The sequence below is a fragment of the Nerophis ophidion genome, linkage group LG01 (assembly GCF_033978795.1).
Source record: "Nerophis ophidion isolate RoL-2023_Sa linkage group LG01, RoL_Noph_v1.0, whole genome shotgun sequence".
Lineage (NCBI taxonomy): Eukaryota > Metazoa > Chordata > Actinopteri > Syngnathiformes > Syngnathidae > Nerophis > Nerophis ophidion.
Genome location: NC_084611.1, coordinates 52883907 through 52899278, shown reverse-complemented (window position 1 = coordinate 52899278; position 15372 = coordinate 52883907). Strand labels below are relative to the sequence as shown.

Below are 15372 nucleotides of genomic sequence, written 5' to 3'. Positions count from 1 at the left end.
ACCGAATATGATTCATTAGTAGCACGGTACTATACCAATACCAGTATACCGTACAACGCTAAGTGCAACAAATTATTTTATATTCCATTGGAATGGTAAAAAACGTGTTTAAAAAGTTACCCTTTGCCTGCTCTCCTTCCTCATCCTCCTCTTCCTCGCCTTCTCCCCCCCGGATGAAGACATCCTTGATGAAAATCAGCTCCGTCTTCACATCCTCCTGCGCTTCGTCCTCAAGGGAGGAGAGGAACGCTTGCACCTGCGAGCGACACCCGGGTTTATCTCTCCGGCCGCATGAGGTTTTTGCGGCGGCGCCCCTGCAACACTGACCTTGGCCTCGCTCTCGTTGGACAGGATCTCCAGGGCCTCCAGGTGGGACAAGCCCTGGTAGTCGTCGAAGAGAATGCCGTAATGAGCGGTAGGTGCGCTGACGGGCTGCGTGCTGAGGCGTGCTCGCTCCTTCTCCTTGGCTTCTTTCAGCATCTACAAACAAGACAAAAAGGGGATGTAGGGAGTGAAATTGCAGCCGAAACTCCACAAACACCTTTAAACAACGATTCGCAAGTAAAAAACAGTTTTAAAAAAAAGAATTCACAAGTAAATAACGTATTTTCTTTCATTAATTTTTGGGGAGAGTATAAAAACATTTTTCTTGTATTGAAAAACGATTTGCAAATATTGTTATATTTTTTTTAATCAAAACAACGATTCACAAGATGTGTAAGTTACCCAGACCTTGGGCACTAATACACCACATACCATCACAGATGCTGGCTTTTACACTTTGAGCCTAGAACATTCCGGATGATTCTTTTCCTACTTGTTCCGGAGCACACGACGTCCCCAGTTTCCCAAAAAATTTTTGAAATGTGGAGTCGTCAGACCACAGAACACTTTTCAACTTTACATGAGTCCATCTTAGATGAGCTGCGGCCCAGCTAAGCTGGCGGCGTTTCTGGGTGTTGTTGATAAATGGCTTTGGCTTTGTATAATAGAGCTTTAACTTGCACTTACAGATGTAGACACCAACTGTAGTTACTGACAGTGGTTTTCTGAAGTGTTGTGGTGATATCATTAACACACTAATGTTGTTCATCTTAGATGAATTCGGACCCAGCGAAGCTGGAGGCGTTTCTGGGTGTTGTTGATAAATGACTTTGGCTTTGCATAGTAAAGTTTTAACTTGCACTTACAGATGTAGCTACCAACTGTAGTTACTGACAGTGGTTTTCTGTAGTGTTGTGGTGATATCCTTTACACTCTGATGTCGTCCATCTTGGATGAGCTCGGGCCTGGCAAAGCTGGCGGCGTTTTTGGGTGTTGATAAAATGGCTTTCGCTTTGCATAGTAGAGTTTTAACTTGCACTTACAGATGTAGCGACCGACTGCAGTTACTGACAGTGGTTTTCTGTAGTGTTGTGGTGATATCCTTTACACACTGATGTCGTCCATCTTGGATGAGCTCGGGCCTAGCAGAGCTGGCGGCGTTTTTGGGTGTTGTTGATAAAATGGCTTTCGCTTTGCATAGTAGAGTTTAAACTTGCACTTACAGATGTAGCGACCGACTGTAGTTACTGACAGTGGTTTTCTGAAGTTTTGTGGTTATATCCTTTACACACTGATGTCACTTTTAGATTCAGTACCACCTAAGGGATGTTGATTTTCAGCTTTGCTGCTTACGTGCAGTGATTTCTCCAGATTCTCTGAACCTTTTGAAGATATTACGGACCGTAGATGGTGAAATCCCTAAATTCCTTGCAATAGCTGGTTGAGAAATGTTGTTCTTAAACTGTTGGACAATTTGCTTGGGGCGGTATAGCTCGGTTGGTAGAGGGGTCGAACCTGCAACTTCTGGGTTGCAGGTTCGATCCCCACTTTCACCATCCTATTGACTGCCTTTGTGTCTTTGAGCAAGACACTTTACTCACCTGCTCCCAGTGGCACCCACACCGGTTTAAAAATGTAACTTAGATATTGGGTTTCACAATGCAAAGCGCTTTGAGTCACTTGAGAAAAGCGCTATATAAATATAATTCACTTCACTTCACTCACGCATTTGTTGACAAAGTGGTGACCCTCGCCCCGTCCTTGTTTGTGAATGACTGAGCATTTCATGGAGGCTGCTTTTATCCCCAATCATGGAGCCCACCTGTTCCCAATTAGCCCGTTCACCTGTGGGATGTTCCAAATAAGTGTTTGATGAGCATTCCTCAGCTTTCTCAGTCTTTTTTTACCCTCGTGCCAGCTTTTTTGAAACATGATGCAGGCATCAAATTCCAAATGAGCTAATATTTGAAAAAAAAACACTAAGTTTTCCAGTTCAAACATGAACTTTGCAGTCAATTCAATAGAATATAAGTTGAAAAGGATTTGCAAATCATTGTATTCTGTTTTTATTTACAATTTACACAATGTGACAACTTCACTGGTTTTGGGTTTTTTATTTCCCACCAACTGTTTTAACTTGGAGAAAACAGTTTTTTTTACTTGCAAATTGATTTAAAATTACTTTTGTTTTTTTACTTGCAGAATGTTTTTTAACTTTTTAACTAGTAAAAAAAAATGTTTACTTACAAATATTTTTTGGAATTGCCGTAAATAGTTTTTTTACTCCTAGAATTTTTCTAAAAATTGCAAATCGTTTTTAACTCGAGAAAATTATTTTTGTTTTTTACCTGTGTATTTTTTATTTATTTAATAACATTTATTTTTTAAGTCGATTTTTTTTTAACTGATGAAAATTGACTTGCAGAAAAGTGTTTTTATTTGCAAAAAGTTTTTTAAATTTGCAGAATTTTGTTAACTTGCGATTTATTTTTATATTTGGAAGAAAATATTTTTTTTTCAATTTCAAAGCGTCTTTTTACTTGCTGGACTTTTTGGGAACTTGCAAATCTTTTTTTAATTGAAGAAAAACTTTTTTTACTTGCAGAAAATGTTTTTTCTTTACTTGCGAATAATTTTTTTACTTGCAGATTTTAAGTAGTTTTTCACTTGCGGATTGTTTTTTTTATTAAAGAAATTTTTTATTTTTCCCTGGTGAATTTGTGCATGTTTGTGCAGTTTGGGCAATAATTTCACTCCACATCAATGTCATGGCGCTATTATTGTTTTTTGATTGGAAAAAAAATCTTTTTTTGCTTGCAGAATGTTTTTTAACTTGCAATTCGTTTAACTGTCACATTTTTTCTTTTACTTTCAAATAGTTTTTTTACTTGAAGTTTCTAAAATTGCAAATCGTTTTTCCAACAAGAAAAGGTTTTTTTTTTGTTTTTTTTTTACCTGAGTATTGTTTTTTTAATTGAATAACATTTATTTTTTAAAGGCCTACTGAAACCCACTACTACCGACCACGCAGTCTGATAGTTTATATATCAATGATGAAATCTTAACATTGCAACACGTGCCAATACGGCCGGTTTAGTTTACTAAATTACAATTTAAAAATTTCCCGCGGAGTTTCTTGTTGAAAACGTCGCGGAATGATGACGCGTATGATGACGCGTATGATGACGCGTGCTTGCAACGTTATTAGTTGAAGCGGACATATTAGCCCAGCACCACTTACGGCTAAAAGTAGTCTCTTTTCATCGCATAATTACACAGTAATTTGGACATCTGTGTTGCTGAATCTTTTGCAATTTGTTCAATTAATAATGGAGACTATAAAGAGGAATGCTGTTGGTGGAAAGCGTCTTTTTACTTGCTGAATTTTTTGTAACTTGCAATTTTTTTTTTTAATTGAAGAAAAAAAAAATTTACTTCCAGAAAATTGTTTTTCTTTACTTGCGAATAATTTTTTTACTTGCAGAATTTATTTTTTTATTTTTTTTTAATTGAAAAAAAAAGGTTTTTTCCACTTGTGAATCGTCAGGCGTGAATAAAAAATCTGTGTGTTTGTGCAGTTTTGGCAGTAATTTCACTCCACATGTACTGTACGCCATAGCGCTGTTATTTACTTTCCAACGTCTTTGACTTTTAACTTGCCTGACTCAGAGATGCGGTTTTCTGCATCAGGGTCTTGGTCTTCTTGAAACCCGGATCACTCTCAGCCAGCACGGTCATGGTCTTCTTTCCGATGAACTCTAAAGCATCCAGACCACCGCTGATCACAGACTTACCCTGCGGAGAAAAAAACATCACAAACCTACGTATGACATTATATAATACAATGTACCTCAACTTAAGAGTCTTTTGAGATAAGAGCTGTCGCTCCGCTAATCATTATTTAAGTTGCTAGCATCCCCGCCAAGCATAAGCTTGTACCTAAATATCGACAAAACTTTTAAATAACTTTTTACTGCAAATGAATATCGGCTCCAAATGCTGGTTTTTGACCGCCTTGACCACGGTCATGAAAAAAAAAACATTATCGGTTGAACGAGTGGAATGCCAGCCACTGATGTTAGAACACTCGGAAAAGCCTGCTGATGGTGTGTTTGACAGAGAAGAAGCTAGGAGATAACTTAGAAGTCCAGCCTATGAGGTACATACTGTACATAAGTATTACATTAGTCGTTTGTTGTACATTCTATTCTATGGTTTTTCAATATTTGTCATCCAAAAGTTTTTTCTTTTTAAAAGGGCAAGCACGAATTAAGTTGATTTCATTTGATTTTAAATTTGAGAAACAAGTGTTTTGAGTTAAGAGCCTGCTCAGAGAACCAATTGAGACAAATGTTTGCCTTACAACTATGATGCGTTCAAAGCCCACCAAACAAATTGGGAAATCTCGAAGCTAAGTTAAATAACATTATTGGTGAAGAATAAAATAAATACATGTGGGCTGATACATTCTACCTGGATTAATTTGTCACATGTGTATAAATCACTACGAACTAGGCGAGGAGTCGGCCACCCAAAATGTTTAAAGAGCCATATGACCCCAAAAATATAAATCTGTCTGAACCCAAAAAAATTAAAAGCCTTATGTAGGTCTTATAATGAAGCCAACACATGATGTGTCAATATTAGCCTACTATCAAAATCACTTTAAAAGTATTATTCAAGTGTCATAATGAAGACAACATTTAAGTGTCTATATTAGCCTACTATCAAAGTGACTTTAAGTCTTATATAAAAGTGTTCTAATGAAGACAATACATGATGAAAGTGTCTATGTTAGCCTACAATCAAAATGACTTTAAAAGTCTTTATAAGTGTTATAATAAAGGCAACACATGATGAAAGTGTCTATATTAGCCTACTTTCAAAATGACTTTAAAAGTCTTATATAACTGTTATATTGAAGGCAACACATGATGTAAGTGTCTATATTAGCCTACTATCAAAAGGACTTTAAAACTCTTGTATAAGTGTTAAAATAAAGGCCACACATGAGGTAAGTGTCTATATTAGCCTACTATCAAAATGACTTTACAAGTCTTTTATAAGTGTTACATTGAAGGAAACGCATGACGCAAGTGTCTATATTAGCTACATTAGCCTACTATCAAAATTACTTTAAAAGTCATTTAGAAGTGTTATAATGAAGGCAACACATAATGTAAGTGTCTATATTAGCCATATTAGCCTACTATCAAAATGACTTTAAAAGTATTATAAGTGTTATATTGAAGGCAACACATGATGCAAGTGTCTATATTAGCCTACTATCAAAATTAATTTAAAAGTCTTATATAAGTGTTATATTTAACGCAACACATGATGTGTCTGTATTAGCCTACTATCAAAATTAATTTAAAAGTCTTATATAAGTGTTATATTGAAGGCAACACATGACACAAGTCTCTATATTAGCCTACTACCAAAATTGATTTAAAAGTGTTATATAAGTGTTATAATGAAGGCAACACATGATGTGTCTATAATTGGCCTACTATCAAAATGACTGTAAAAGGTTATATAAGTCTTATATTGAAGGCAACACATGACGCAAGTGTCTATATTAGCTATATTAGCCTACAATCAAAATTACTTTAGAAGTCTTATATACCAGTAAGTAAGGGACGGCGTGGCGCAGTGGGAGAGTGGCCGTGCGCAACCCGAGGGTCCTTGGTTCAAATCCCACCTAGTACCAACCTAGTCACGTCCGTTGTGCTCCTGAGCAAGACACTTCACCCTTGCTCCTGATGGGTGCTGGTTAGCGCCTTGCATGGCAGCTCCCTCCATCAGTGTGTGAATGTGTGTGTGAATGGGTAAATGTGGAAGTAGTGTCAAAGCGCTTTGAGTACCTTGAAGGTAGAAAGGCGCTATACAAGTACAACCCATTTATCATTTAAGTGTTATAATGAAGACAACACATGTTAGTGTCTATATTAGCCTACTACCAAAATGACTTTAAAAGTCTTAAAAAAAGTGTTACAATGAAGGCAACACATGATGTAAGTGTCTTTATTAGCCTACTACCAAAATGACTTCAAAAGTCTTATACAAGTGTTACAGTATATTGAAGGCAACACGAGGCAAGTGTTTATATTAGCCTACTATCAAAATGACTTTGAAAGTTATACACCCTTTATTCAACCAGATAAGAAACCCCTTGAGATCAAGATCTCTTTCACAAAGGTGACCTGGCCAAGAGGTCAACAGCACATGTCACAGAGCAGTTTCAAAAAAGTAATATATAAGTCTTATTAGCCTACTATCAAAATGACAATGTGTCGCAGGCTGACGCAAATCTTTGTTGACTGAAATGTAATATTTATTCTACACATTTTTACAACATTAGTAAAACTTCTCAGAGGGTGAGAGAACACCTGGAAATGACTGTCTTAGAATGACCAAAAGGTATTGATGTGTGTGTCCAAGTTATAGAAAATAGCAGTTTGTCTCCTTCTAATGGATTTATTACAATCTTTCCAAGCTTAGCAACATTTGCTTTGGTCTGGAACAACATGGCACTAACAACTGTCAGAAATGCAGCCAATATTACAGATAATGTGTCATGAGACATAAATTAAATACACAGAGGACATAAGTAAAGGAAACTAAATGAGCTCAAATATACCTACAAACGTAATGATGCAATATGTACTAGCCTAAATAGCATGTTAGCATCGATTAGCTTGCTGCCTGATTAGCACTCCGCACAAGTCAATAACATCAACAAAGCTCCCCTGTGTGCATTCACGCACAGTAGAAAACGTTTGGTGGACAAAACAAGAAAAATAAGGAGTGGCATTGAACACGTCTTTCTGTGGCAGCGTTGGAGAAAGCTGTACATGTAAACAAACTGTTGTGTCATAGTCCACACAACCACAATGATTTCAAGGACTGCCCAAATTAGACAGACATATATTTTCTCATCAGTGAAGCATAAAAACATATTAAAATTGTGTGTCCTACAGAAACTATATTAAAACAATAAATATATATTTTTACTACCTACTCAGTGGCCTAGTGGTTAGAGTGTCCGCCCTGAGATTGGTGGGTCGTGAGTTCAAACCCCGGTCGAGTCCTACCAAAGACTATAAAAATGGGACCCCATTACCTCCCTGCTTGGCACTCAGCATCAACGGGTGGAATTTGGGGTTAAATCAACAAAAATTATTGCTGGGCACGGCCACCGCTGCTGCTCACTGCTTCCCTCACCTCCCAGGGGGTGAACACGGGGGTGGGTCAAATGCAGAGGATAAATTTCACCAAACCTAGTGTGTGTGTGTGTGTGAGACAATCATTGGTACTTTAACTTTTTCCATTTTCATACATTTTTGAGAAAGCTCCAGGGAGCCACTGGGGCTCATTTAGCTCAAACTGAGCTAAATGAGATGTGTTTTTTTTAGGGCTGGGCAACAATTAAACATTTTAACCGAAGTTAATCGCACTATTTGTCCGATTAATCGCGATTAACTGCATTTTATACGCAAAGCCCAATAATGAATTCAAAAGTAGTGTGTAGTGCACCTTTATTGGAATATTCTCCCACATGAACAAAAGCGCCAAAACATTTGTTGTGCAAACACAATTTAAATCAGTCCTTGTTAAACAGTAGCAGTTAAATAGCATATTTTATGAAAATCAACTCAAAAAATGTAAATACAAACATTTAAGCTTATTGCCACTGCCAGGGTATTTAAGTTATCCTGTTTGTTATGGAAAATAAATATAATCTACATACAAATCTCTGAGCCACAATCATAACATCTGAACAGGCAATTTCTGAGGTAACAGCAGAAACATTTTTTTTTTATCAGGGATCTTATGTTTAAAAAACCTATATTATAGGTAGTGGGCTGTTTTAGGGAATTTTTGATCAAATTATCCGTAGTAGCAATATTAATAATGTTGTGTTTATTCTGCGTAGTGCACTTAAAATAATTATGACCATATCTAGGAATTGATATGATGGGAATTTTCCGATTGTTTGCTTGGTGTTTTGATAAACTGAAAGCATCATATACATGGTACTATATTGTGATGTTATGAGCCTGGGAAAAAAGAACTACCCTACCCAGCATGCAACAGGAGTGACGATCATGCGCGGTAGCTCGGTATAGGTTGTGTCGCCATGACGGCATCTTGTATGTTGTGATATGCACGCTCTGAAAGCAAACGTTAAGAACTCAGCCAACACTTCTCGTCTGCATTATTCATAAATAGACAGACAACACATATACTCCGCTGCTTCACAGGCCGCTGGATGTATCCGGCAAAGTATTCCCATCCTAGCTAGCCGGTCTAGCAAGCACGCGTCATTCAGTCCAAAACGGCCCGATCTATCCACATTCAGAATTGTCTGGCGGTCGTAAGTGATCCCAGAGTGACCACGCTGTAAGCCAGCCATGAAATTTGCAGAATTGTCCGGTATTTTTGCCAAATGTTCCATCTTTACCAAGAGCCCTTCGAAGCCGAAGCTTATCCGGGCGACGCCGTCTTGTTAAGAAAAGGCGTTAACAAAATAAAAACATGTAAATAACATACGCAAATGTGCGATAAAATAATTGTCGGCGTTAATAGATTGATGAGTTAACTCGTAATTAACGCACTAATTTGCCCACCCCTAGTTTTTTTAACTTAAAATATATTTTTTAATGATTTTTTTTTTTTTTAAATCTGTGACTTTCGTGGCCGCAGTTGCTGTATGTACATTATAATAAATGATAACATAAAAGGAAAATAGCAAAAGACAGATCCTCCTCACCGTGTTCTGCACAACGTTGGAGATGGCGGAGAAGACGCCTCTGTTGGCGGCCTCGTCAGTGCCGCCCGGCTCGACGCTTTCAACCGCCGGCTTATCCTCCAATACAACCCCCTTCTCCTTCTCCTCTTCCTCCTCCTCCCGGGCCTCCTCTCCCACTGAGGTTTTGTGAAGACGCAGAGCCTCTCCTGCCTTCACCTTGACGGAGGACAGACTGTGGCCTGTGCACCCGGGAAGAGAAGACGGTGGAGACGAGCAGACGGACGGATGTGACCGGCGGCGTGACGGAGACGTACCGACTGTAGAAGTAGCGCTGCTCAGGAGAGACTTGCCCCAAGAGCCCCAACCTCCCCAGACCTTCTGCTCCTTCTGCACACAACACATTGACTTCCTTCACATGGAACATTCTTTCAACGCTGAATAAACCAACCTCAACGTCCTCCTCCGGCGCATCTGCCTCCAGGCTCACCGATTGGTCACATTCAGTCAGCTGACCCTCAGCCTCAATCGGTGGACTCTCGGAAGACTCTCCGTCCTCTTTGGCATCCTCTGAGGTCTGCGGCAGGGTCTGAGGAGTCTGCGGCAGGGTCTGAGGAGTCTGCGGCAGGGTCTGAGGAGTCTGCGGCAGGGTCTGAGGAGTCTGCGTCGGTTCGGACGGGGCTGCGACGTCTTCTGGAACATCCTGGCTAGAGGCGGGGTCGCAGTGTGTGGGGTGTTCAGGTGCCATGTCAGAAGGGGCAGACTCGGACATGCTGATCTAAACATGGAAACGTTAGATTTTATTGTCGTTGCGCTCAAAAGAGTACAACAAAATGAGTTTTATGCACAACCGCCCAAGAGCTTACAAGAGTTTTACAGAGCAGGAAGACCGACGGATCGCCACAGGGGGGGACGGGCACGAAAAAACTCGGGACTTCCAACAGGGGGGAAGTGGTGGGGACATCCGCTCCAAAGCAGCGTCGAAAGCCATCGTACCGCAAGGTCAAATCCCATTTTTTTTATTGGCCATTCACGTTACAATTAATTTCATTTCTAATGTTGTGTTGTGGTTTGTGCAGCCCTTTGAGACACTAGTGATTTAGGGCTATACAAGTAAACATTGATTGATTGATTGATAATGTGAATGCAAGCTGACCCGTATTCAGGTATGACGTCATGACATCCACGCACTGCAGTGTTTACGGAAGTACACATGGCTGCGACTCTGGTAAATCTCAATTTTGAAGTATTTTGCGCAGTCAAAGTCAACATTTTCTGACCAGAATTATTGCGCGTGGAGGACTAAGAAGGAAGAGAACAAGTATTTAGGCTATCGCAGTTTTACAGGACATTTTGCGTCGACATCTGTGGACGATCAGTCAGAGACAGGACTCGTAGAACTTTCACGGGAGTTCAATCAATCAATCAATCAAATTGAATAAAATGTTTAAGGAATTCAGGTGAAAGTTCTACCAGTCCTGTCTCTGACTGATCGCCCACAGATGTCGAAGCAAAATATCCCGTAAAACTGCCAGAGCCAAAATACTTGTTTTTTTTTCATTCAATCAACAATCAAGGGCAGCACGGTGAAACAGGGGTTAGTGCGTGTGCCTCACAATACGAAGGCCTTGAGTAGTCCCGAGTTCAATCCCGGCCTCGGGATCTTTCTGTGTGGAGTTTGGATGTTCACTCCGTGAATGCGTGGGTTCCCTCCGGGTTCTCCGGCTTCCTCCCACCTCCAAAGACATGCACCTGGGGATAGGTTGATTGGCAATACTAAATGGTTCCTAGTGTGTGAATGTTGTCTGTCTGTCTGTGTTGGCACCGCGATCAATCAATCAATCAATGTTTACTTATATAGCCCTAAATCACTACTGTCTCAAAGGGCTGCACAAACCACAACACAAACCACTACGACATCCTTGGTAGGCCCACATAAGGGCAAGGAAAACTCACACCCAGTAATGAGGTGGCTAATTGTCCAGGGTGTACACCGCCTTCCGCTCCAATGCAGCTGAGATAGGCTCCAGCACCCCCCGCTACCCCAAAAGGGCCAAGCCTTCTAGGGGAGACCGGATGCAATGGATGTCGAGGGGGTCTGGCATCATAGTGTGAAAGTCCAGTCCATAGTGGATCTAACATAATAGTGAGAGTCCAGTCCACAGTGGGGCCAGCAGGAGACCATCCCGAGCGGAGACGGGTCCGCAGCCAAGCGATGTCCCCAACCGATGCACAGGGGAGCGGTCCACCCCGGGTCCCGACTCTGGACAGCCAGCACCTCATCCATGGCCACCGGACCTGTGGCCCCCCTTGCACAAGGGAGAGGGGGGCAGAGTAGAATAGAATCGAAACGGCAGATCAACTAGTCTAAAAGGGGGAGTCTATTTAAAGGCTAGAATATACAAAGGAGTTTTAAGATGGGACTTAAATGCTTCTACTGAGGTAGCATCTCGAACTGTTACCGGGAGGGCATTCCAGAGTACTGGAGCCCGAATGGAAAACGCTCTATAGCCCGCAGACTTCTTTGGGGCTCTAGGAATCACTAATGAGCCGGAGGTCTTTGAACGAAGATTAAGTTTGCCGTCAAATTTAATATAATGCGCCGTTATTCGTTTATTTTATTATATAAGGATTATAATTCTCTTTCCAGATTCCAAACAGTTTGCAACTCTCATATGCCCACATTCGGATCATCTGTTGTCGAATCTTCCCCGCAAAAACTAAACCGGAAGCGGTCACGTGGTACATCCGGGCAACCCCTCTATACGAGTTTTGTGGACACACCCCCTCCACACCCCTCGAAGCCTATGCACAAATTTTCCCATCACAAAATTAAGCTCACAACCACCACTGCTCCACTCGACATTCCGGGTGTCTTTGAAGAAGATGGGAGGGATTTTTTTTCAGAGTGTCTTCCACTGCACTGGTCTCACTGGGGTGTTTACTGCATGGCACTGTCAAGGCCTGTCAAAGCTGAATTGTACGTAAGGATTGTTTTTAGTTAGGCGAGCAAACATTCCAATCGTCTGTCAGCTCTAATTGTCTCTCAAAATTGATCATAACTTCGCCTTGAAGAGTGGAAAACTTCTCCGAGATGTTTTCCAATTTGCCATTCAATTCTATGATGGCCAAAGTGCTCCGTCCAACCCACCCATCAGGACGGGCAGGCTCTGGGCTCCTTGAAGAACTGCCATCGACTTCAGGATTAGACGACAGATCCAATCCAATCAGCAGATGACCCGTTATCGCAGTTTCAAAATTATATTTCGGATGTTTTCAACATAAAGAACCGCCAGGTACACGACCCTGCCACTTCTCCCAAGAGTCCATCATGTATCCAGCAGCAAACGCCCCGTCAGAACAGGCAGGTTCGCCCTTAAATTCGTGACTCTCAATCGAGTTGAGTGACCAGTTTAACGATTCCATGTTTTCCTCGTCAAAGCATGCAGCAAAATGTAACACATGTGACAAAGCAAAAAGCAAGAGCATGTGATAAAATAATAAAACATTAAAAACAATGGGAAATTAAGTTAATTCCTTTTAAAAAGGGCTAAAGTACCAAATGCAGCTTTATATAAATAGGTCTTAAGTTTAGTCTTAAATAAATATAAAGCACTTTTCATAAACAAGCAAGTGGCAACACAAAGCACTTTACACCAAAAAATACTATAAAACATATCTTAAAATATTTGCAAAAATAAAATATAAAAAATACATTCTATAATATATATTTTTTCCAGCATGTCTTTCACTGCACTGGTCTCTTTGGGGCGTTTACTGCATGGCCCTGTAAAGGCCAATGCAGACGGAGCAGATTTGTAAAGATTGTTTTTAGTTAGGTGAGCGAATGTAGAATATATGTATTATTTATATTATTCACATGTGAATAATGCTGTATAGTATGTATTGTCTGTAGTGAGCAAACTGTGGTGCTGAATTTCCCCCAGGGATCAATGAAGTACTTTCTATTCTATTCTATTCATGAATAAAAATATAACATTTAAAGAATAATTTTAGTAATGATAACAGTAAATAAAATTGAAATTAACAAAATAAAAATAAAGAAACTCTAAAAAATTAACAAAACATTTCTTAAATATTTGTAAAAAATAAAATATAAATATCACATTAATACATGAAATAAAAACATAACATTGAGAGAATGATAGTACTACTAATAGCAATACATAAGAGAAAATAACAACAAAAACCTGTAAAAAATAGTATAAATCATCTAAAAATATTCGTACAAATAAAATATAAATAAAACATGAATAAATTAATAAAAACATAACTTTAAGAGAATAATAGTAGTAATAATAGATAGATAGATAGATAGATAGATAGTACTTTATTGATTCCTTCAGGAGAGTTCCTTCAGGAAAATTAAAATTCCAGCAGCAGTGTACAGAGATGAGATCAATTTAAAGAAAAAAGTAAAAAGTAAATAACGTAAATAACAAAATAAAGAAATATTACAAAAAGAATAAAAACAATGGGAATAACAATATAACAGTAAAATAAGAATATAACAAGAATAAAGTAGGCAGTAGTGACCATGTTATGAAAACGTATTGCACTGTTAATGTTTTGCATCCCCTGTCATCCTAATACCCCCGTCCCAGAGAGGAGTTGTACAGTCTAATGGCATGTGGGACAAAGGAGTTCTTGAGTCTATTAGTCCTGCACTTGGGATGAAGCACAATAACAGTAATAAGAGTAAATAAAATAGAAATTAACAGAATAAAAATAAAGAAACTGTTAAAAAAGTATAAAACATCTTAAAATATTTGCACAAATAAAATATAAATATTAAATTAATAAATGAATAAAAACATAACATTGGGAGAATAATGGTACTAATAATAGCAATACATAAGAGAAAATTATAAAAAACCTGTAAAAATACTATAAATCACCTGAAAATATTTGTAAAAATAAAATAAATATTACATAAATAAATTAATAAAAACATAATTTTAAGACAGTAATAACATTAAATTAATAGTAATTAACAAAAGAAAAATAAAGAAACTGTTAAAAAAGTATAAAACATCTTAAAATATTTGTACGAATAACATATAAATCTTACATCAATAAATGAATAAAAACAAAACATTTAGAGAATATTAGTACTAATAACAATACATAAGAGAAAATTACAATAAAAAACCTGAAAAAAATAGTATAAATCTGAAAATATTTGTACAAATACAATATAAATAATACATAAATAAATTAATAAAAACATAACTTTAAGAGAATAATAGTAGTAATAATAACAGTAAATTAAATACAAATTAACAGAATAAAAGTAAAGAAACTGTAAAAAAAAAGTATAAAACATCTTAAAATATTTGTACAAATAAAATATAAATCTTACATAAATAAATTAATAAAAACAAAACATTTGGAGAATAATGGTACTAATAATAACAAAACATAAGAGAAAATTACAATAAAAAACCTGTAAAAATAGTATAAAACATCTGAAAATATTTGTACAAATAAAATATAAATATTGCATAAATAAATGAAAAAAAACATAATTTCAAAAGAATAACAGTAGTAAGAATAGTAAATCAAATAGAAATTAACAGAATAACAATAAAGAAATTGTAAAAAAAAAAGTATAATACATCTTAAAGTATGTATACAAATAAAATATAAAATATTACATTAATAAATGAATAAAAACATAAAATTTGGGGAATATTAGTACTAATAATAGCAATACATAAGAGAAAATAACATAATAAAATAAAAACCTGTTAAAAAACATCTTAAAATAGGTGTAACGATACAACATAAATGAATAAAACCATAACATTAGGAGAATAATAGTGAAAATAGTCATAAAAAAATAAAATAACAGAAGAAGAAAAAACCTAGGAAGACATGATCAATAAAAAGCCTGATTAAAAAGTTGTGTCTATTGTTAGTTAATTGTTATCACGTTTTGCCAGAAATGTCATTACGAAAAAACAGAATGAGGATCGCCATCTGCTGGTAACTGTTTGTGTGTACTGACAAAACTTTTGCCATTCTCTTGAAGATAATCATGAAAAAAAATGTCTATTGGGGACGTCATCCCAACTAGAGTGCAGCACGTGACAGAAAATTGTGTACAATTATTTGAATGAGATATATATATTTACATATATATACATATACACATATATATACATACATATATATATATATATATATATATGTCATATATATGTCATATATATATATATATATAGCTGCTACACCAGCAAATGTCAACGTATGACATAAGTAGGATAATTTTC

At 37.5% G+C, this 15372-nt stretch overlaps 1 protein-coding gene across 2 annotated transcripts in view; it reads right to left on the bottom strand.

Annotated features, from left to right (window-relative positions):
• fam114a1 (family with sequence similarity 114 member A1) overlaps nucleotides 1-15372 on the bottom strand; it is a 36454-nt gene that overhangs the window by 19554 nt on the left and 1528 nt on the right. Inside the window, exons 2-7 of one of the 2 annotated variants that reach the window (XM_061907068.1) lie at nucleotides 9528-9854; nucleotides 9394-9466; nucleotides 9101-9318; nucleotides 3985-4119; nucleotides 328-480; nucleotides 121-256 (exon numbers count right to left, since the gene is read on the bottom strand). In XM_061907068.1, the coding sequence (XP_061763052.1) occupies nucleotides 121-256; nucleotides 328-480; nucleotides 3985-4119; nucleotides 9101-9318; nucleotides 9394-9466; nucleotides 9528-9848 (1036 nt within the window). In that variant the 5' untranslated portion in view covers nucleotides 9849-9854. The remainder of the gene's footprint in view (nucleotides 1-120; nucleotides 257-327; nucleotides 481-3984; nucleotides 4120-9100; nucleotides 9319-9393; nucleotides 9467-9527; nucleotides 9855-15372) is intronic. The other variant, XM_061907077.1, reaches the window with a different exon arrangement.